This window comes from Miscanthus floridulus, chromosome 7, assembly GCF_019320115.1.
Source record: "Miscanthus floridulus cultivar M001 chromosome 7, ASM1932011v1, whole genome shotgun sequence".
Lineage (NCBI taxonomy): Eukaryota > Viridiplantae > Streptophyta > Magnoliopsida > Poales > Poaceae > Miscanthus > Miscanthus floridulus.
In genome coordinates this window covers 52591393-52614731 of record NC_089586.1, presented here as the reverse complement: position 1 = coordinate 52614731, position 23339 = coordinate 52591393, and the positions used below count along the sequence as shown (strand labels likewise).

The following is a 23339-nucleotide window of genomic DNA, read 5'->3' as shown; positions in this document are numbered from 1 at the left end:
AGAGCAGTTATGGTGATCTCGTATTGGAGTTTGTTAAGAAGTAGCTTAGAGCTCGACAACCGTAAGTGGAGATTAAATCTTAATGGAGAAATAATGGAAACAAATTATGGCGACCAAAACTTTATTCATCATGGATTGGAGAATACATATCTGGAGCGTTTCAAGGATAGAAACGTATAAGGTGCTCGATATGCCATGAATTGGGGATATCGATTCTGTCCAAGTCACGTAGGCGATAAGACCCTGCTCGGGTAACTTCTTTAACGACGTAAGGCCCTTCCCAGGGGGAGGAGAGCTTGTGTATCCCTTAGGTTTTTTGTTTTCTATGGAGAACGAGGTCGCCGACAGCAAATGAATGACCTTTGATGTTGCAATTGTAGTATCTCTACAAGCCTTCTAGATATTTGGCTATGCGGACATAGGTGATCAGGCATTCCTCCTCGGCCCTGTCTATGTCCTCTGTCCGAATAGTTGTGGCTTGATCTTCATCATAATTTTCCACCCTAAGTGCTCAAAAGGCAACGTCTGCTAGGAGTACGGCTTCTGAGCCATAGACCAAGAAATATGGAGGCACACCAGTGCTGTGACTAGCTTGAGTACATAGTCCCTAGACCACAGCTAGTAACTCTTTGAGCCATCTGCCCGGATGCTTTTCTTCTTTCTTATATAGCCTCTTTTTGAGGGCATCAAGGATCATGCCGTCCGCTCATTTGACCTGGTCGTTGGCTCTAGGATGGGCAACAGAGACATATTTGATAGAGATGCATCGGTCTTCATAGAAGTCCCAAAAATGATGGCCAGTAAACATAGTTTCGAGGTCAATGATAATGCTGTTTGGGAGATCGAATCTATGGATGATATCTTCGAAGAGCTCAACTGCTTTCTTTGTAGTAGCCGAGGCAAGCGGTTTATACTCGATCCATTTTGAGAACTTGTCAATGGCGACGTATATGTATAGGAAACCACCTGACGCTGGCTTGAAAGGCCTGATCATATCCAGTCCCCAGCATGCGAAAGGCCAGGAAGCTAGGATGGTCTGTAGTTCTTGTGCCGGCACGTGTATTTGCTTAGCGAAAAATTAGCATCCTTCACAACATCGAACGAGGTCTTCTGCATCGGAGATGGTCGTGGGCCAGTAAAAACCAGCTTAGAAAGCTTTGCTGACTAGGTTTCTTGAGGCTGCGTGGTTGTCGTAGGAACCATAGTGAATTTCGAGAAGTAGCTTCACTCCCTCTTCTTGGGTGATGCATTTCTGCAGTATCCCTTCCTTGGCACTTTTCCTCATCAAGTTGCCGTCCACCAACACGTAATGCTTGCTTCGATGAATTAGCTATTTAGCTTTAGTCTTGTTGGTGGGTACTTTAGCACTGGTGAGGTACTTGATGAACTGTTCCCTCCAATCAGTGACCAGCGAAGGTACTGCAAGTACCAACTGCTCGATAGGGGGAACTTCTTGAACTTCCTTCTCTTCCTTAATGGATGGCACCAAAAGATCTTGAACAAAGACCTCTGGCGGGATCACAGCGCGAGAGGAGCCTAACTTGGATAGGTGGTCGGTGAGCTAATTTTGATCTCGTACCACATGGTGGTACTCGATACCATAGAATTTCCCTTCAAGCTTCCTAATTTCGGTGCAATTAGCATCCATCTTTTCATTGGAGCAGGACCAGTCTTTGTTGAGCTAGCTGATGACCAGTGTGGAGTCCTTGTATACCATGAGGTGCTTAACGCTGAGCTCAACGGCTATACAGAGTCTATGGAGACACGCCTTGTATTCGGTGGTGTTGTTGGAGGCCGGAAAATGTATTCGGTGGTGTTGTTGGAGGCCGGAAAATGTATTCGGAGAACATATTGAAGCTTATCCTTGGTCAACGTGATAAACAAAATGCCCGCACCAGCATCGTTGATGTTGAGAGCGCTGTCAAAGTACATCACCCAGTGCTCGGGGCAAGTAGCGGCGATGGGCTCTTGAATCTCGGTCCACTCAGTGACAAAATCAGCAAGCGCCTAAGACTTGATGGTAGGCCTGCTTCTGAATTCAATGGAGTAAGTACCGAGCTCGATAGCCCACTTGATGATGTAGCCATTGGCCTCCTTGTTGCGGAGAATGTCTGCTAGAGGGAACTCGGTGACCATGATGATCTTGTAGTACTCGAAGTAGTGGTAGAGCTTACATGACGTAATCAGAATGGCGTATACCAGCTTTTTGACCTAAGGATACCGAGTCTTGGGCTCATTAAGGACCTCGCTGATGAAGTATATCGGACGTTGCACCTTATAGGTGTGCCCGACCTCCTCGCGTTCGACAACGATAGCCGTGCTAATGACACGAGAAGTGGCAGCGATGTAGATCAGGAGAGTTTCGTCTAGCCATGGTGCCGTCATGATCAAAGGCTTTGTTAGGAACAACTAGAGCTGCTCGAAAGCTATGTCTGCCTCCTCTGACCAGGAAAAGTGCTCGGAGGCCTTGAGGAGTTTGAAGAACGGTAGTCTCTTTTCGCCGAGGCGTGATATGAAGTGGCTTAAAGTAGCCATGCAGCCTATAAGCTTATGTATATCCTTGACGCATGTTGGCCATTTCATATTGGTGATGGTGGAGACCTTATCGAGGTTGGGTTCAATGCCACGTGCGCTAACGATGTAGCCCAAGAGTATACCGGATGGAACTCCAAAGATGCACTTTAAAGGGTTCAGCTTCCATTGGTACCTTTTTAGGTTGGCAAACGTTTCTTCAAGGTCAGCAATGAGATTATCGGCAGTCTTGGACTTAATGACCACATCATCGATATAAGCTTTGACATTGCAACTGATCTATTGATCGAGGCATATCTGGATGGCCCTTTGGTAGGTCGCCCTGGTGTTCTTGAGTTAGAAGGACATGGTGGTGTAGCAGTACGCACCGAAAGGCGTGAAGAATGACGTCTTGATCTAGTCTTCTTCCTTGAGGGAGATATGGTGATAGCCAGAGTAATAGTCGAGGAAGGAGAGCAGTTCATAGCCGACGGTGGAATCTACAACCTCATCTATCTGAGGTAGATAGAAGGGGTCTTTAGGGCAGTGTAATCAACACACATTCTCCATTCTTTAATCTTTTTTTGAACAAGAATAGGGTTTGCTAACCACTCAGGATGATACACTTCTTTTATGAATCTGGCAGCTAGGAGCCATTTTATTTCTACCCTAATAGCCTCCTTCTTGTCTGGCATGAATCGGCAGAGTTTCTGCTTGATCGGTTTGGCGGTCAGCGAGACATTTAAGGAGTGCTCAATCTTCTTCCATGGTACTCCTGGCATGTCTGTAGGTTTTCAAGCAAACACGTTGATATTGGCACATAGGAAGGAGATGAGCACGCTTTCCTATTTGGTTTCGAGGTGAGCCCCAATCTTCATGATCTTGGAGGGGTCGTCGAGGCCGAGGCTGACTTCCTTGGTTTCCTTAGACTTGGTGGAGGCACGAGGAGGCTCTAGTGATGGGATCTCCAGGTCATCGGCGGGCAACGTCTTGGTGTTGGTGACCACACTGGCCATCTAGATGGAGAGGTCGGTGTCTTCAGTGAGGGCGAGACTCTCTATCTCGTAGGCATAAGGGATGGAGAGGTTGGCCTGCAGGGCTAGGACTCCTACAGGCAAAGGCATCTTCAGCACCAGATAAGCGTACTGTGGTACAGCCATGAACTTGGCCAGAGTTGGGTGACCAAGTATGGTGTGGTAGGCGGTGTTGAAGTTGGCGACGTAGAAGTTGATGTGCTCGATGTGGTAGTTGCTTGCCGTGCTAAACTGTACTGGTAGGGTGATCTGTCCAAGCGGTTTGGATGCCCTGCCACGTACCACACCCTAGAAGGAGGAGTCTAAGGGTGTAAGATCTGTTATCCTAAGGCCTAACTCCTTTAGGGCTCCGGCGAAGAGGAGGTTCAGAGCGCTGCTACCGTCGATGAGAACTTCTCTGAAAAGCACTTTCTAGACGGTTGCGTCAAGGACGAGGGGAAACGCCCTGTGTAGGGGATGTCCGCCCACTAGTTGGCCCTACTAAATGTGATGGGGACCTTGGACCAAGGGCGATAGCTGGGGTTGGCGGTGGCGTCATCCGTAGTGACAGCGAGCACCCACTGGGCGGCAAGCTTTTGTTCTCTTTTGCTCTTAGTGGAGGCAGGCCCCCCGAAGATGGTGGCGACTACCTTGTCATGATCCTAGAAGGCATTGTTATTGCCCCCAGGTGGTCGGCGACCTCCAGCTCTGTTGTTGGTGTCATCGTCCAGCTTTTTGTCCTAGAACTCCTTAGTCAATCCGAGGTAGTCCTTCATCTTATGCTTGGCGTTCTTGTGGAGAGGGCATGGGCCATTAAGGATCTTCTTGTACTGCTCGTCGTAGTTGTGCTTGGTGCGAGGTTCATTAATGGTGGCAACGATGTGGTTTGGCCAACGGCGACGATTTTGACTAGACTTGGATCCTTCTAGCCAATCACGGCCGCTGTCCCGATGGTAACTACGGTCGTCGTAGCAGCGGTCGTTGTGGCTTCGATCATCAGGGCGTTCGTCGCTGCGGCCAGTTAGCCATGTAGTTGTCGATGAAGGCCTTCTTCAGCTCTTCCTAGGATCCGATGGAATCTAGGGCGAGGCTTGTGAACCAGTTCATGGTGGATGGAGTTAGCATGATGGGAAGATAGTTCGCCATGACACTGGTGTCTCCTCCGGTGACGCGAACAACAGTGGCATAAGCCTATAGCACTGTGTTGGGTTCATCCTTCCCTCATAGGGCTCGACCCTAGTGATTTTGAAACCATGGGGCCACTAGAGTGTTCGGAGTGCTCTCGTGAATGCTGGGGGCCCTTTGGGGTTGTCGGTGCCGTTGTCTACAGCATTGCCGGCATTGAGCGGCTCGAGAGCTGAGTCCGGGTTATCATACTCTTGCTCGTACTCCTGGCGGCGGCGTACTTCTTCTTCATGGCAATCGAAGCGGCGTTCATCGATACGTCATCATGCATCTTAGAGATTGTTGAGGTGCACTCGAATGTCCTGGTCGACCTCTTGGTCCTGCTGGCAGTGATGTTCAATGCAGCTGCCCCTAGCTCCGCCCTAGAGAGGTTGCCTGTCATCGTGGTGCTAGTCGGTGAAGCGACTTGGGCAGTGATCGGATCTTGGCGCGGCTGATCGATGAATCAAACTTGTGGAGTATGAAGGTCTCTAATCTTGGTGGATCTCATTGACATGGCAGTGCACCGCTTTGAGCATGGCGGTGACCTTGGCGACCTCCGGTGTCTACGAGAGCCGAGCGAGCTCGTTGGCGGCCATGACCAGGTTGGCGCTTGGGGTCTTGTAGACGTCGTGGCTATCAACACGAACAAACTCATCGTTGAGGTTGCATTAGAGTTGGCGTGGCCTTCCTTGTGAGTCAAGCTGCTGCTCGGCCATCGCAAGGACGACCTCGTTTGCTTGGTGCTATGCTCGGTTGATGTTCCGGTTCTCACGAGTGGCGTGTTCCTCCTCGGTTTTGCTGTTCCGAGGGGGGCTGTCGACATCGACATTGAAGATTGCGCCACCACGGAGAGGAGGGAGAGGAAGTAGTTCGGTGGTGGTTTTGACGATGGTCTCTGTAGAGCCCTAGGACTTGAAGTCTGGATTCCCCTCTAGGATGGTTTGGAGGGATGCTCCGGGGCGTCGGCCGACGTGCAGCATGTTGATGGCCGACGGAGGCTGGTCAGCGATCTGGTCGGCGGGAGGTTGGACATCTCCAACCTGGTCAGCGAACTTGCCCCTTAGGGCATCCTGGTAGGCGGCGACGACGTTGGTGAGCTCGAAGGGCAGAGATGCAACCCCTGGAGTTTTTGGAGCAGCCTCCGATAGATCTAGATCGAAGGGTGGTCGACGCTGAACTAGAGTGTCTAGAGCCGATTTGGTGATGGAGAGGCAATCGGCGAGCTTCTAACCAACCTGATCGATGGATGCGATCAAATCGTCATTGTTGATCTGCCTCCTCTAGTAGCGAGGAAGCGGGCAGTGAGTTGTCGATGAAGGCGACCTCGGAGGCAGTTCCGAGATTGGATCTGCAGTCGCAAGTGTTGGGGTGATCGGCGCAGAATCGATCTGCACCGGCTCGATGAGCTCTTCGACTCCGTCAGCGTTGATGATCCACGAGATCGATCCGACCGTGAAGATCTGGCCAGGCTGCGGGAGAGACGAAGAGCCCACGAAACATACCATCTTGTTCGATATAGAAACAACACGCACACCCCTACCTGGCGTGCCAACTGTCGATAGAATATCGTCGGTAGTCCTCTGAGGGGTATCTCACGAAGGTAGATTGATCGGCAGAGAGACGTGTAATCAAGAACAAGAAGGCAACAGAGACACACGAGTTAGACAGGTTTAGGCAGTCAGTATGACGTAATTCCCTACTCCTGTGGTATGTTGGTTTATATTGGCTATCGTATGATATTGCGTGAGTCTGGAGGGGGGTCTCTGCCCGCCTTATATAGTCCGGGGGTAGGGTTACAAGTCGGTTAGATCTGAGAGATAACCGGAAAGTAATAACATATTACAGGAATCATAGGATCATACGTTTCACAACAGATCTCGTAGTATCTTTAGGATATCTTCCCGGTGTCTTACGGAATGCGCCGAGCAGAGTCGTGCCACGCAAGGCTTCATCTTGTGGGCTGGACCGACCCGGGGGGCGCAACCCATGTGGTCTGCCGTGGGTATCCGGGGTCGTACCCCCCACATACTCCCTCCGTTTCAAAAATCAAAATAAATGCATATCTCAATTTTTGATGAGTCAAATCTTTTAAAGTTTGACCAAATATATACAAGGTAGGCGCACGACAGTGGCGTGGCCACCTAGGTGAGCCAGGCCGGGCACGTGCGACGTGAAGAGACGAGGATGACAAAATATAGAGGGGGAGGGGTGGACCATGATGGTACAATAATACAAGTTAATTTAGAGAGTTAATTGCAAGTGTTAAGAATAAAAACTTAAAACAAGTTTAGGGAGCAGAGTATATAATTTATAAGTTAGGGATGAGAATTAAGGATAAATTTAGAGAGCTAAGTATGTAGTTTTTAAATACAAGGACTAGAATAAGAACTCGAATAAGAGTTCAAGAACGCCTGTGAATAGGGATAAGAGGTAGTGACAAATTTAGAGAGCTGCGTGTTTAATTTTCAAATACCGGGAAAAGGTTAAAAATGCCCGTTAAATTTACTCATTAATTAAATTAATATACTTTTACCTTTATTTATAGTTATAATTTTTATAGGACTGTTGTAAAGTGTGAGTCATACTGAAATTACTGCATAGCTATTTTTCTGACGATTTATTAATACTAGAAAAAAGAGTCTATCTACCTAACAACGTGTTGTTTTGACCCCTTCTAACAACCAGATTTTTGTACATGCACTTACACTGTCTTATAGCTATATTTACACTGATTTTTTCAGTGTAATTTATTGGATAGAGTGATGTAATTTGAGAATAATTAGAGATCTCAGATAAATATAAGCCAAACTTATAAATTATTTTTATGAATTGCGGATATCAAATAAATAAATGTCAAATATGTCAAATATGTAGTGCCGCTGCAGGATAAAGCCGATGCGGTGCTCGATCGTAACGGCACTCTGCGAGTCCGCGTTGCAGCCGCCCGGAAGCTTCTTCGTTCGTCCAGGTCCAGCGTCATCATCGTCCATCAGAGCATGAATAGTACTCGCAGACTACTGTAAACACGCAGGAAAGCAAAAGAGAATTCGGACTTGTGCTGACACCAGGAACGTACGTACGTCGTTCCGGCGATTGCGCCCGTCGGGTCTGCATCCAAGGGCCCAGAATCCGGTTGTTTTGGAGGTCTAAAACAACCAGTTGATGGTTAGCATCTCCGAAAAAAAAAGGTCTCAGCTGCTTTCAGCCGTATACATACGTGTGCTCCGTGGCTTCGTGCAGCCCATCACACCTACTCAGGCCGCCTCCTCCTTCGCCACTCCACTTTTGGCCCCTATAGATTCGTCAGCGGAAGTGCTGATCGAACCAGTCGTTCAATTCGGTCTGTTACGTACCGAGATCGTTGGGGCACCATGGCGTCTCCCAACAGCGGCGACGTAGGTGCAGCAGGCGACCTCCTAGAGACCGGGCTGCTGGCCGCCGCCTCCAAGGAGGAGGAGGCTCCCGCCGTGGAGACGACGGCGACGTCAACGTCGTCGGGGCGCCCGGCGGAGCACGAAATGATGCCGACGACGCGCTCGCCGGTGCGGCAGGGCGTGCGGCGCGTGGCGGCGCAGTTGCAGGAGGTGTTTCTGGGCACGAAGCTGTTCCCGCTCTTCTCCGCCGTGCCGCTAGCCGTCGCCGCCGAGCACTTCCGCTTCGCCCGGGTAGGTACAGCAAAAAACCATCGATCATCATCCCTCGTGAGAGCCCCTAGATTCTTGCTAATAAGCGAGAAACCATTACCGGCGATTTCCTTACTAATTAGCGTCCTTTGATTTCTGCTCTAATTAAGCAACAGGCTAATTAAGGCTAGCTAGGAAAGTACGTGACATCTAGTTGTCGTCCGCGGGTACGTTGTTTCCTCTTGGAGATGAGCCAGCCGTGTGTGTGTCCCCGACGGCCATATTCCTCTCTTTTGCCTTTAAGCGCCTCACCGTCACCGTCGACGATGGCACGAAGCACGGCTACACAGAGTCGACCTCGTGGCTCAACAGATGCTATGGACCTGTTCGGCAGGACTGAAAAATACTGTTCTAGCTGATTGTTGTGAGAGAAAAATACTGTTCTGACAGGCCATAAACAGTGATTTGACAGAACCAGGCAGCCGAACGGCCTCTATGCTACCAGAGCATAAGTCAGAACTATTATGGGTCCCAGAAAAATTCTTGTTTCGTGGATAGAGGCCCTCAAGGGTGACAGTTAAGGGATCGAATGCCGTGTGCGAAACTGCTTTATGTGCAACTAGCTAGGAGATGCAGACGGGAGTGGTTCATTTCAGCATCAATCCAAATTAGCTGGCGATGGATCGACCAGTGTACCCTACCATATAAGTCTCCATAACTTACGTGGGACTAAGGCCATATTTAGATCTGTTAGGGTAGCTACTAGTTATTGAGAGTTTGAGACTAAAAATTAATCCCAAATAGTTAGAGTTAGCTAACAACTACTTAGAGGCTTATTAGACCTCTGTTGAGATGGACCAAGCTAATTTTAACTACTCTAGTAGTAGTATCCGAACAAGCTCTAAAGAAAGCGCCCTTTGTAAAAGAAAAGAAGAGTAGTTAATTAAGCAATCTAATAAATGGAGTTTGAACTTGAAAACAAAGGGGTCTAGTAATTTTTTGGGTAAATTTTGATTCAATTTTTTTGGGGGTAAATTTACTACTAGACACCTTTGGTATTGGAATCTTCTATTGACGTAAGGAATTTATAGACTACACATGTATTTTCTGTTTTTTTTTTGCTAATGGATGCTATTCTATCTACTACTTCATCCGTTATAAATTATAAGACGTTTTGACTTTTCTAGATACATTACCTTTACTTTGGATCTAGACATATCTAAGTATATAGCAAAAGCCATATATCTAGAAAAGCCAAAACGTTTTATAATTTGAAACGGAAGGAGCATATCATAAAATAATAGGTACATAGTGAAACTATATTTTGTGATAAATCTAATTACACTTATTTAGTTATAACAATATTGGTATTTTTTTCTATAAACTTAGTCAAATCTAAGATGGTTGAACTTAGGAAGAAACTAGTGTAACGGCATTCTTTTGGAATGGAGGGAGTACCATTACATGAAGATTGCCCAACAAACAATTCTGACATTATTAAAGATTGTCTAGATGTAAATTTACCAAAATAAAATCTATCTTTATCTAGAAAGATACGAACGTGTTTTTAGGTATTTAATTTTTGGTAAAACATATGCATGCACTTCACTGGAATCAATTTGTGCACCAACATAGTCCCACAATTTTCAACTAGATTTTTGCATGTGGACATTATGTAACTGCGCTTATGACGACAACTAGAGATACTTCAAGCGGCTCATGTGGCCGTGGAGGGCCAAGAAAGTGTTTTTGCCTGGCCGACTGATCAAGGCTTTTGGTACAACAAATTAAACGGGGCACGTAGGCAAGCGTTTGTTGTTATTGTTGACTTGTTGGTTATATAGGGAGTAGCTGGGACAACCTGTCAATCAATCGTGAGTTCGTGATGGCCACAGGCTTAGCTTTGCGAAGAAAGATTTATTCAAGAGATGACTAGGACGGGCACTGAAAAAAGGTGATCCACGGGCACATCGGGCAGATAAGCCATTCGCCGTCGTGTCGTCCCTGTCAGTTTATCACCAATACTGGGTCTCTGGAAAGTAGTAGAGCTGTGGATCCTTGCTGATCATTTGATAGCTCGGTGGATTTCCATGCTAACTATGGTTTTTTTTTTCTGAACACACGAGCTCTGTCTTTTAATTCTGTCTTTTAATTAGAGTAGAAAATAGTTGATTTAGCTTATAAGAAAAATTAGACCTAGAAACGTTACATCTTAATTAAAGAATAACCAGCAAAAAAAAATCCCTAACATCAACAGTATAGCTGAACTGGCCAGCCTAAAACAAAGTAGCCTGCCACAGATTATCGTTGCGGAGCTCCAAAACATAGCCGAGCACCTCCGACCTGGACCAAAGCCTAAGCCTTAAGTCACAACATACACATATAGGAAAAACTAACACCGCCCAAAAGAGATTGCTAAACATCATCATTGCAAAGAGCTATGCCAAACTCTACACTACAGTAACCTCGACTTCACCATAAACATTCTTTCAATAAAGTCAAGCATCCCTGTGCAACATGAACACCAAAAAAAATAAAGCCTCGCCGAAAATCAGCAAGAGTGCCAAGAGTCGGTTGGTGAACAAGACCTCTGAAACCGATGCAGCATCGGGAGCGTCTCCGTTGCTCATCTAGGGAATATGAAGAGGACTTTCACTCGAAGAATCCTGCAAAGTGGAAGGGAGGACACCTCATGTAACACAACAAATAGGGAGTGCGGCGCTCACGAACAACGCTATTAGGTCACACCGGCCAAGCCTTAAGTCCTTAGCCTTCAATCCACACTTGCCACATCAAAGGTGTGCTATGCCAAGATATATTCTCAGCTCCAACTTCTTGGAAAGGATCAAATTCTAAGCCTCAAAGTCACGACATACACCTATAGGGAAAACTAACACACCCAAAAGAGATAGCTAAACATCATCGTTGCAAAGAGCTATGCCAAACTTCACAACATAGCAACCTCGACTTCACCATATTCATTCTTTCAAGAAAGTACTACACAACAACACCAACAAGATAAAGACTCATCGAAAATCAGCAAGAGTGCCAAGAGGCGGTCGGTGAACAAGACCTCCGAAACCGATGCATCATTGGGAGCATCACCGTCGCTCATCCAGGGAATATGTATAGGGATTTCACCCAAAGAATCCTGCAAAAGTGGAAGGGAGAGCACCTCAATAACGCACCGAATAGGGAGTGCAATGCTCATGAACATCGCTATCATTGGCTTCGGTCACACCGGCCAAGCCTTAAGTCCTTAGACCTTCATCCACACTTGCTGCATCAAGGTGTGCTATGCCAAGATTTTCAGCTCCGACTTCTTGCAAAGGACCAAAGCCTAAACCTCAAAGTCACAACATACACCTATAGGGAAAACAAACACCGCCCAAAAGAGATTGCTAAACATCATCGTTGCAAAGAGCCATGCCAAACTCCACAACACAGCAACCTCGACTTCACTATATCCATTCTTTCAAGAAAGGGCATCTCTGTGATGTACGACACAACAACACCAAAAGATAAAAGCCTGATAGAAAATCATCGTGCCAAGAGGCGGTCGGTGAACATGACCTCCGAAACCGATGCGGCTTCAAGAGCGTTGCTATTGCTCCTCTAGGGAATATGGTCAAGACTTTTACCCGAAGAATCCTGCAAAGTGGAAGGGTGGGCACCTTAATAACACACTGAACAGGGAGTGTGGCGCCCACGAACATCGCTAGTATTGGCTTCGGTTATACTGGACAAGCCTTAAGCCCTTAGCCTTCTATCCACACTTGCCGCATCAAGGTGCGCTATGCCAAGGTTTTCAGTTAGCCTTCCATCCATGACGCATTGACGCTACGTACAAGCGCAGCTCACGAACACTGCAATGTCTGCACCAAACTGTGGCCCTTGGTAGCTTACTGTTGTCGATGTTGCCCAAAGGGACAGACAAGGGCACCATAGCTACCACTTGGCGTTAGCCACTAGCTAACCCAACGGGGTGCCTGGCACTACTACAGAAAAACTTAACCGTGACGGGTAAAAAGCATTAACCGAGGCGGTTTTTCTAACCGCCTCGGTCGAAAGGTCACGGTTAATCGTGGCCTTAACCGAGGCGGTTGGCCATCCGCCTCGGTTAATGTTATTAATGGAGGCGGTTGAGTTAAGTAGCCTGCCTCCGTAAATAATTTCACGAAATAAAAAAGCCCACCAAGCCTAGTAGCCCACCGAGCCCGGTCCCGCACGCCGCCGTTGCCCGTGGTCGGATCCACACCCCCGCAGCCGCCGTTGGCCTTATCCGCTCGGTGGTGGCCGAATCCAAGCGCCTGCAGCCGCCAATGGCCGGATCCGCTCGGTGGTGGCTAGATCCGCGCCCCCACCGCTGCTGGTGACTGGATCTGCGCTCCGCCGCCTCCGATGGCCGGTTGGAGGCTAGATCTGGTGGCCGACGCACGGGGGACAGGGAGGGGGCGCCGTGCTCGGAGGAGAGGGAGGGTCGTCGTGCCATGGTCGGAGGAGAGGCGTGGCCGTCGGAGATCCGCGCCCTAGATGCCCACGCGCCACCGCCGCCAGTGTGGGCCGCGCTGCCCGCCACGCTCCTGGGAGGGAGGGAGCCGCGCTGCGCGCTCACTAGGGCACGCGCGCCGTGCCCGCGGCCTGCCAGAGATAGAGGAAGGGGCGAGCTGTTTTAACCGAGGCGGTTGTTTTTAGGTGACCGCCTCGCTTTTAACCGAAGCGGTTTCGTTAGGGCAACCGTCTCGGTTAAGCAATATTAACCGAGGCGGCTATATTACAGTGTTCGTCTCGGTTATTGATTAACCGAGGCGGTTGTTGGCCCAACTACCTGCTTCGAATTACCGAGGTGGGCAACTAGGCCGTCTGTCTCCGAGGCCATTTTGAAAACGCCTCATAAAAGATTTTTTTTAGCAGTGTAGAGCCCGACCCAGACAGCCCTAACTGATCTCAGCTCCACCTCCATGGACTGCCTTTGGCTAGATCCGGTGCACCCCTCGTGTCACCTCGCAGCCACATAGCGCGGCCTTCGTGCCATCACCACCGTGTAACCCAGCATAGCCTCCATGACGCCCATATGGCCGAGCCTCAAACTTTAGGCTGCGTTTAGTTGGGTGAAATTTGGGAATTTGACTACTGTAGCACTTTCGTTTTTATTTGACAATTAGTATTCAATCATAGACTAATTAGGCTCAAAACGTTCGTCTCGCGATTTCCAACCAAACTGTGCAATTAGTTTTTTTTCGTCTACATTTAATGCTCCATGCATGTATCACAAGATTCGATGTGATGGCTACTGTAGCATTTTTTGGGAAAACTTTTTTAAAACTAAACAACGCCTTAGGCATCTTCCATGCTCCCCTCGTGTGTGACGCACGTGGCCCTGCTGCCACCTCTGCATCACGCCTCCATGCGACCGCCATTTTCTTCTAGCACCACACGATCGTCTCGAAAACAGCGACAAAGAGACGGATCCGCGCGCTGCGTGCCTAGACAACGGATCTGGCCATGACAACACTGGATCCGTGCCAAGCCGCTTCCATTAAAACACCACCTTCCTTGCAACATCGGGATTTCGGCCGCTGCTAAGGTGACGACGAGCGAAAGGAGTGGGGGTGGCCAAACGCAAGAGGGACAGGAAGGAACAGGTGATAGGTGGGTCAGATGGCTGGGTACCAAATAGTATCTGCCTATTTGGTACTACCATCAAAATTCAATCATTTGCTATTAGGCGTTCCTGCGCTTAAAGAGGCCCTAGAGCTACTATTTTCCATGGTATATCGGTGTTGCCATTTTATCCTGAAAAGATTAATTTGGTATACGTAATTTCATCTAATGTAAATCCTTTTAACTTCAACATATCTGTCTATAGAACTTTCCTGTCATTTTCATCCAAAATGTTGAGATATGAAAGATAACTAGACATCCGAAGAAATTGGAGGCACACCAGCGACGCCACACACGGGGATTTAATATAGAATAAATAAATGTGTGGTTTAAGTAGCTTGCAAGTGCGGTCACATGCACTACTACAGATTTGGACATCACTGTCAGCCTCATTACTGTCGGATTTGTGAGAACCGACAGTGATGCACGCTTCCGAGCTTGAAAACAAGAAAATAATTGAGTCTGGGCTAAAACCGACATTAAAGAACCACATCACTGCCGGTTGTTAATACAAAACGGCAGTTAATACAAACCGGCAGTAATGTTTATTTACTGTCGGTTGAATTACCAAACCGACACTGATGCATACTCCTGGATCCGAAAATTTTATCTATCCCAGTTAACTCCGCACGCCTCCCAACTCCCAACTCTATCTGCTCCTCCCAACTCCCTCCCAACTCTCAAGCCGGACGACATGCTATCTCCTCCTCCCTAGATCTCCCCACCCCTCCACACCACACCCGCCTCCACTCCGTCGAATCCCGTGCTTCGGTCGTCGCGGAGGGCCACGCTGGATCCCGCTCATCCTCCGGCCGCCGCGGAGGGCCACGCATGGGATCCTGCTCGTGCTCCAGCCGCCGCGGAGGGCCACACTAGATCCTACTCGTGCTCCGATCACCACGAAGGGCCATGCCGGTCCTGCTCGTGCTCCGGTCGCCGCGGAGAGCCACGCCGGAGAGGGGCTTCTTCCTCCACCTGTCCCCGAGGAGCGGCGCCAAGCCCCCATGCCTGCTCCTGCTCTTCCCCATCACCTCCGCTGCGGCGCCATTCGAGTGAAGATGGAGGACGCTCAGCCATCTCCATTGGAGGTGCTTGAGCATGCAGTGCGGACCCATGGAGGCCGCGATAGTGACGTGCGGGCACGAAGCCACCCCAGCGCGGGCTCGGCTCATCGCGAATCCACCCCGACGCCGGCACGACTCATGGTGTTTTGTCTTTTCTCGCTCTTCTCTCCTCGGCAATCTCCCTTTCCGGTGCTCTCTCCTCTCTCTCTCACACACTGTGTCTCCTCAGATCTGTCGTCATAGGGGCGGTGACCGGAAGCGCGGTCTCAGATCTGGCGTTGGAGCAACTTGGCCTGCCCGGCGGCATCCCCAATCTCCCCCTCCTGGCCTCCCCTCCCCTCCCTCTATGTTGTGTGAATCAATTTGTAGATGAGTTATTTTGTTTGTGTTGAACCCTGCTCCTTTTGTCTGTGATGTACAAATTGATTTGGGGATGGGTTGATTTGTGATGTGATGAACCCTTCTCCTTCGTCTGCGATGCACGAATCGATTTGTGGATGAGTTTTTCTAATGTGTTGAATTCGTCCTTTGTTTGTGATGTATGAATTTTTTTCTTGGATGAAATGCTTGATGTAGTGGTGGCGGTAGCCAGCAAGCATGGTGCCGACAGCGGCGGTAACGAGCATGCTCCAGCCAGCATGCTTGTTGGATTGCTTTTTTTGTTTTTCTAAACAGCGAGCATCACTGCCGGTTCAAAATATGGCAGTGAAGGGGGGTTTTGAACCGGCAGTGATGTCGAAAACTGGGGTAGTGAGGATTAGTCAAAAGAACATGCTAGGCAAGCCACGACTTGATGCAAAAGACAATGTAAAAGGCCAGCTCATGGCATGCTTGCCTGCTAGTTTTCTTCCAACCTGCAATTTAACATCTGAAACTTTCACCAAAGATTCTTTTATTACACCTAGCGCCTGGATGTCCGGTGCCAGGACACGTCCGGACACACCTCCGAAAAAGGCACCTGCGTACAGAAACAGTGCCAGCATGCGTGCAGCCGTTCACACGTCCCCCATCCGTGGCCTATCTCCTCCACACCCCATCCTGCCACTGCGCTGCCATCTCAGGCGCACTTCCCTTGCCACGCTGTGCAGCGCCATGCCCGATCCTCGCTGCACGTGGGGCCCACGCCGCCCGAGCGATAAGAGGAGAAGGGCGCGCGGCACCTTCGATTCGAAAGGACCCGATCGTAGCATCGTATGGATGCCCTACTGGCTCCGGGAGAGATGATACAACAGAAGGTGCGGGGAGAGATGCAACACCCAATCTACTTTTGAAACGTCAAATACAACAGTTGCAACATACGTCTGAAGGTAGTTGAAACACTTGAAACATGCTTCTGAAACACTTGAAAAACACCTGGAACACACTTGAAAACCATTGCAACCATATGCAACATCCAAATAAAACATATGCAACATCTAGATAAGCACACTTGCAACATGCGTCCGGAAAACACAGATGAAACATACCTCTGAAACACTCGAAACATATGCTTGCAACATGCCCTAAAATAATTGCAACGTGTACAACATCCCCAATCTACTTTAGCAACATCCATATGAAACAAATGCAACATACATCTGAAACGAATAAAACACTTGAAACATATATATGTAACATAGGGGAGGAAAGGCTGCGCCGGTTGATTCGGGCTGCCGAGGGTCGGCGGCGGCGGTTAGTGGCGGCTGCTCTGGAGCCTGGCCATCGCCGGTGGTGGCGACGAGGACTGCCGTGATTGTGACGGAGACTACGCGGGGGCGCCTTCGCCTCGCGGCCTCGACTCCGTGGTGCTCGTCGCGATACCGGTGGTAGTGGTCGACGCGGGCGCGGGGAACGACAGGGACAGCACGGTCTGCCTCGCGGAGCTCGAGCCTAGGGAGAAGGCTCGTGCGCTGCCGTGGTGCGGCCACTTCTTCCACGTCGAGTGGCAGAATGGGGGAGGAGGTCGCCAGGGGGGGGGGGGGGGGGGAGGACATCGAGGTGGGGTAGCGCGCCATCGCCGGCCAGGGAGGCGGTCATGGCCACGTGTCAGGGTGGGTGTTCGGTTCTCGGTTAGGTTTGGTTCGGTTCCCTCGGTTATTGATGAAATTCGGTTCCTGAAAAATGGGAACCGATCTGTTCCAAAAAATTTTAGGAACCGAGTATTTCGGTTCCGGTTATTTCGGTTCGGTTCCAGTTCTAACCGAACTTACCGAATTTTTTCACCAAAGGTTAATGCAACAAAAAAATATGCAGGTTTTAAAGCAAATTTAGACAACATCACCTCTAATTTAGATACTAATATTTGATAAGGGAACAATAGCAATATAGTAACACAAATACATAGCAATTCAGTATGAGACGTCACACAAAAATCAAACATTGCCTTACAAAATACTAGTAAGTGAAGTACAATTCATGAATTTCGGTTCTTTCGGTCAATTTGCTTATCCGAGAGGAACCGAAATTTTCTCAGTTATTTTGGTTCCTCAAAATTTGGAACTGAATAAGGAACAAATTTTTTCAGTTCCGGTTCTTTCGATTTCGGTTCCGGTTCTTTCGGCTCGGTTAATGCGTGGGTCGTGAGCCGCAGAATGGAGGAGGAAGCGAGGGACGGGGTGCGTGGATGCGGGTGTGTGCGAGTGAGGCGAGTTGGGTAGCGGTGGCTGCACATTGATATTGGGCTGATCGCCATGCAGGCCCAGAATGGCGCGTCCAGCGCGGACAAGCTGGGATGGGTGCCCTCACGGTAGCATTATCAACTGCACTTACTACAACGGATGGCATAGGTTTCGTGCATGTTTTGAGTATGACCTATTGACCTAGCCTGTTTGTTAGCTCACAGGATCACCGGCTCAGGTGAGTGAACCACTTACTAGTCTTGCCGAGCACTCGCTAGTGTTGCCGAGCACCCACTAGCTAAGCCGATCACGAACAAGCGTTGTCTGTCCCCACACACTATGGCTAGAGCTAGAAGAAGAAGGGAGAACATAGCATACACACACAGTACAAGACACCAACGTTGGCTGAAGCCCTGTATGGGAGATGACAAATCTAAACTCTATCCATCTAGTCCTAGCACAGCGCACATGTTGTAGCAGTAACTAGATAACATACAGGGCTGACTCTGCGCCGGTCTCTGTATGTGGCTACAGTGCTCCAGGTGAGTCGTGCGGCGTCTACACCTGCAGCGGCTACAATATCACAACAGGGGGCCTTTCGGCGCCGCCTTCCCTTGCTGTGTTCACACAAGGAAAGCAGTAGTTTATTCTAACAATTCTTCCCCAAAACCTACTGCTATCCCTTGTACCCCCTCCATGCCGATCATCTCCTTCAGCTCCGTGAGTCGAAGATGTCCGAGCGGCTTGGTGAGGATGTCCGCGAGTTGCCGACCAGTTTCGACAAATTCGATGACGATCTGCCCTCCATCGACACAGTCCCTAAGGAAGTGGAACTTCACGTCGATGTGTTTGCTCCGATCGTGTAGAACCAGATTCTTCGCGAGGGCGATGGCGGGCTGGTTGTCCACCATCAGTGCTGGTGGGTGAGCTCCACGCCGGTCAGCTCGCCCAGCAGCCGGCGTAGCCACACAACTTGGCACGCCGCTGTGGCCGCCGCTACGTACTCTGCCTCGCACATAGATAGCGCCACCACCTTCTGTTTCATCGACAACCATGAAATTAGGGCCGACCCGAGGAAGACGAGCACGCCAGAGGTGCTCCGTTGTCCGTCGATGTCCCCCGCCATGTCTGCATCGTTGAACACAGTGAGCTGGAAACCTACTCCCGTCGGTCTTGGGAAAGATGATCCCTTGATCCATCGTCCCCTTGACGTAGCGCAGTAGCCGCTTCACCGCAGTCCAGTGATCCTCTTTGGGATCCTCCATGAAGCGACTGACGTAGCCCACGGCGAACGTAATGTCCGGCCTCTTGTGGACTAGGTAGCGCAGACCGCCGATGATGCTCCGGTACAAGACACACAGTATAAGACACTAGCGTTGGCCGAAGTTCTGTATGGGAGATGGCAAATTTGAACTATATCCATCTAGTCCTAGTACAGCGCACATGCTGTAACAGTAACTAGATAACATACAAGGCTGATTCTGCGTCGGCCTCTGCATGTGGCTACAGTGCTGCAGGTGAGCCGTGCGACGCCTGCACCTGCAGCGGCTACAGTATCACAGCAGAGAGCCTTTCAGCGCCGCCTTCCCTTGCTGTGTTCACACAAGAAAAACAGAAGTTTATTCTAATACTGTTTGCATGGTTAATTAATTCTGCTACGATTTTAGTAGTTTTGAGATTAGAATTGAAAAGCTGCGAGGCAAGCATAGCTCGTCCTATATTGCAATTACTGTGGAAAAAATGTGCACCTTCCATAGCATAGTTGAATCCCTGGTTATTTTATTTTCATTTAATATTTCTCTTCAACTTGTTGAATGTTCTTGGCTTTGCGGCGACGGTAGTGACACATTGTGTTAGCAGGCATGGGTGTTCGTTTTCAGCTTGATAGGCCTTGCTCCTCTCGCAGAACGTGTGAGCTTCCTAAGCGAGTAATCACTCAACTCCTTTTGTGTTTCTGTATTCTTTTTTTCATGAATTGACAGTTGACTGCTAGGTTTCTTATCTTTGGCCTGATGTCTGTTTCTGCAGGCATATTGCCGATACAGCAGGACCAACAGGTATCTACTGTAATCTTTATATGATGTCTCTCTTTATTATATGAAGGAAACTTATTTAAAAAAAAAAATTATATGAAGGAAATTTGTGCAGATTAACAGACTATGAAAAACAAAAGCTTCAACTAAAATATTCTTGTACACATCATAGTATATGTTAAATATAACATGAGAAGAACTACATTACGATATTTAGTAGAAATTTACTTTTTTTTTAACTGATAAAATAAAGTTGGGCTTCTTTTCGGTGTATGGACTGCATTGCTAGTGACTGAGAAAAGGATAGAAGAAATGTGTGGCTAGGTTCTTTATTACTGCATTTTCACTCCCCAAAACATCACTCTGAAATACGAAAACAATAATAAATTATCATTTCCTCTGCTAAGATATTGACTGCTCAAAACTGAATGACTCTTAAAGTAGCATGCTCAATAGGATAGCAACTGCCACAGCATACCTTCATAAGCTTTAACAACGTGCCCCAATAACACCTGATGTCCATACTGAGTTGTGCATCTTCAATATTTGTTCGTTGTTTTGAATTTTTTTTAGCGTAAATGCGAACTGATAGTGACAGGTACTGCTTTCAAAAGTAAATGGAACACATTCGATTACTCTTTGGAAGCATGAAACGAAACGGCTATAGTTTATTTACAACTGCTTTAGAAATCCCAGTATTCTTGTGTTCAAGCATTTGCTTCTTCTCAATACTGCATTTACCATTTTTTTTGACTCCGCACTTTTATGTGAATTGGAACAATTTTGATTACAGCTGGCGGGCTTCTGAACGCAACTTGTGGGAATGTACCTGAACTAATTATTGCACTGTTTGCCCTGCACAAAGAGAAGATGGAAATCCTAAAGTGGTCTCTTTTAGGTTCCATATTATCTAATTTGCTCCTAGTCCTTGGTTCATCACTCCTTTGCGGTGGCCTTGCTAATACAGGCAAGGAGGGTCCGCTGGACAGGGTACGGATGCAATTAAACAGTACCATTGTATTACCAGTAGAACTTCGAAATACAGTTTTAGAAAAATAACATATGCAAAAATCTTCTATGGCCATTAACAGAGACAAGCAGATGTAAGCATAGGCCTTCTGATGCTGGGTGTGCTCTGCCACGTCTTACCTCTATTGTCCAAGTACACAACAAGCACTGGAGATAGCACAGGCTCAGTTCTGGAGTTATCAAGATTATGTGCAATCGTAATGCTCATTGCCTACTTTGGAGGTCTCGTCTTCCAGCTAAAAACTCATCGTCAATTTTTTGTGCAAGAGGTATAATGCTTTCTTTACTAAGGATGCTGGGAGTGGTGTCAAAGAACGCAGAGACCAGTGGGGTCAATTTTCTTTAATATAACTACGATTTCAATATGCTGTAGTTAGCACTATGAACAACTTGATTTTATATTGTAGTATAGGCAAAAATAAATTTATAGTAAAGTTTTGAATTCTAAAATGAACTTTAGAAATTCATATGCACTATGTAGTCATGATTTTGAGTCAGATTTGAGAGTCATTTACTATTACTAGCAATGATCTCTCTGATTTTAAGGTCACGCTAACTTTTCCTGTTAGTATGAGAGAATTTTCTAGTTATGTGGTGATTTGTTAAATTGCAAATAAGATAGGTACATAGGTCATAAACTTTCTGAAGTTTTGAATATGGCGAATATTGATGCAGTTTTCTGCCATTTTAAAAGAAATGGTATTATTCTATTGGCTCATCATCTCACAGTTTACTGATTTGTCCAAGAATTGAATTGCAGGAAAGTTCACAGAGCAGCAGCAGCAACAGTGACGATGAAGTTACAAACAATTCAGTTATAGGATCTGCCAGTACAGTGATCTGGTTGATTGGGATGACTGTAGTTATTGCTGTGCTTTCTAACTATGTTATCACTACAATTGAGGTATATACATCAACATTGTTAAGTTGTTTCCGCTTTATTTCTGCTTCACTATTTTTTTTTGTTTCCAGGAAGCATCAGATGCACTTGGTATCTCAGTCCGGTTCATTAGCATTATCCTGCTTCCTGTTGTTGGAAATGCGGCAGAGCATACAGGCGCTATAATATTTGCTTTTAAGAACAAAATTGTAAGGATGTATCCTAACAGAATTTTGTTGTTTTTCTGAGTTAAACAGCCCTACAAATTGTATTTCTTGTAGGACATCACCCTGGGAATTGCTCTTGGCTCAGCTACTCAAATTTTGCTGCTTGTGGTGAGAATTAAGAAAATTTTCTTGTTCAGTAGGTTAACCTTGGACAACCGATCAGATTAGGAATTCAAATCTTGTCAGGAAACAAAATGGCCCTAACTAGAGCAAAATCTAGCGAATTTACAGTTCCAGAGTTTTTTTTATTCAACTTCCTTCAAAATTATGTCTCAATGATAAGGTAAAATATATCTATTCCTCCAAAAGATGGGAATCAAAATGGGCCACTTAGCCGATGATATGGCCTAACTGGTACATGACAAAATTTCGATTTCAGCTGATAAGGAGTTTGCTTATCATGACAAGGTGCCCGTTATTCTAATTGTGTCCTGGGTGAATGGCATCCCTATGGATCTTGACTTGAACCTTGTTGAGACTGGATCATTGGTTATGACAGTATTTACAACTGCTTTTACACTTCAGGTAATGGCACGAATTGCTAAAACAGATATGAGAAAAGGCGGAGCTAATTGATATTATTTTAAATTCACATGTTTCTTTTGGGCAAGAGGTGTATATATGATGATCTTAGTGTATCTTTGCAGGATGGCAAATGGCATTACTTGAAAGGCTTCAATTTGACACTATGTTACATTGTAATAGCAGTGTGCTTTTTCACCATAAAGGTCGTCCCAAGTAAGAAGCATGGTTGCGCACTGATCATACACTTTGGGGATCTATTGATTTTTTTAAAAAAAATCCAAAATCACATTTGCCTTCACATATGTGCAATTTCTATGAGCAATCTTATGTTTTTTAAAACATAATTTTCATTTATCAAGTTCCTACTAATGATTGCTTGGTCATTTACTTGTGGGTTAACTCTGTTCAGCACCAAAGAAGGTACATGCCTGAGATGCTGGGTTTGGAATCAAACTGAGGCATCTCAATTGGATTGGCGTTCCCTAGAGCCCCTGATGATCAAATATAGTTTGTGAACACACACCGGTGATCAGATTAAGTCGGCGAATGACAACATAGGATATGATGTGATGATAGTGTGTGCTAGTGTCTCAGTGGAAAACATTTGTGACTCGAGATCAAATAATGGCACTTTCAAAGCATACTCCAAGAGAATTTGTTATTGTAGATGTTTATATAAATTTCTTGAAGGTTGAAAGAAATTTGACTTAAGACAAAATTAAAGTGAACTATAATTTGAATGAAGGAATTGTGATTGCGTTAACCAACTAATATCCTAACTCATAGCTCAAAATGACCCAGCTAGCTCTCCGAACTAAATGCAACTAACTGTTAGCTAGATGAACGCCATAAACTAGACAAGGGCCTCCTCCACACCACCACCTTGGTCCTTCCCCTCTCTCCCATCTGGTAGTCTTGCAAACTAACATTACATCTTCCATTAAAGCCAAGTAATTTCCTAAATTCTTTTCAAGTAATAAAGTATTCTTATCTGAAAAGTCTGAAC

The 23339-nt window shown here is 47.1% G+C and overlaps 1 protein-coding gene across 4 annotated transcripts; it reads left to right on the top strand.

Annotated features, from left to right (window-relative positions):
• Window positions 1–7907: 7907 nt before the first annotated feature.
• On the top strand, window positions 7908–23061 carry LOC136466995 (vacuolar cation/proton exchanger 1c-like). 4 transcript variants are annotated; one of them, XM_066465550.1, is made up of 11 exons: window positions 7908–8356; window positions 19500–19567; window positions 19665–19696; window positions 20466–20662; window positions 20764–20970; window positions 21462–21605; window positions 21674–21790; window positions 21863–21916; window positions 22217–22333; window positions 22456–22546; window positions 22743–23061. In XM_066465550.1, exons 1-11 carry the CDS (start codon window positions 8063–8065, stop codon window positions 22763–22765), a joined length of 1344 nt encoding a protein of 447 aa, XP_066321647.1. In that variant the 5' UTR covers window positions 7908–8062; the 3' UTR covers window positions 22766–23061. The 4 variants fall into 4 exon arrangements, 2 of the variants coding, with proteins under 2 accessions (XP_066321647.1, XP_066321648.1); XM_066465551.1 differs by having other exon boundaries at window positions 7910–8356; window positions 19668–19696; XR_010761518.1 differs by lacking the exon at window positions 22743–23061 and having other exon boundaries at window positions 22188–22333.
• Window positions 23062–23339: the final 278 nt, after the last annotated feature.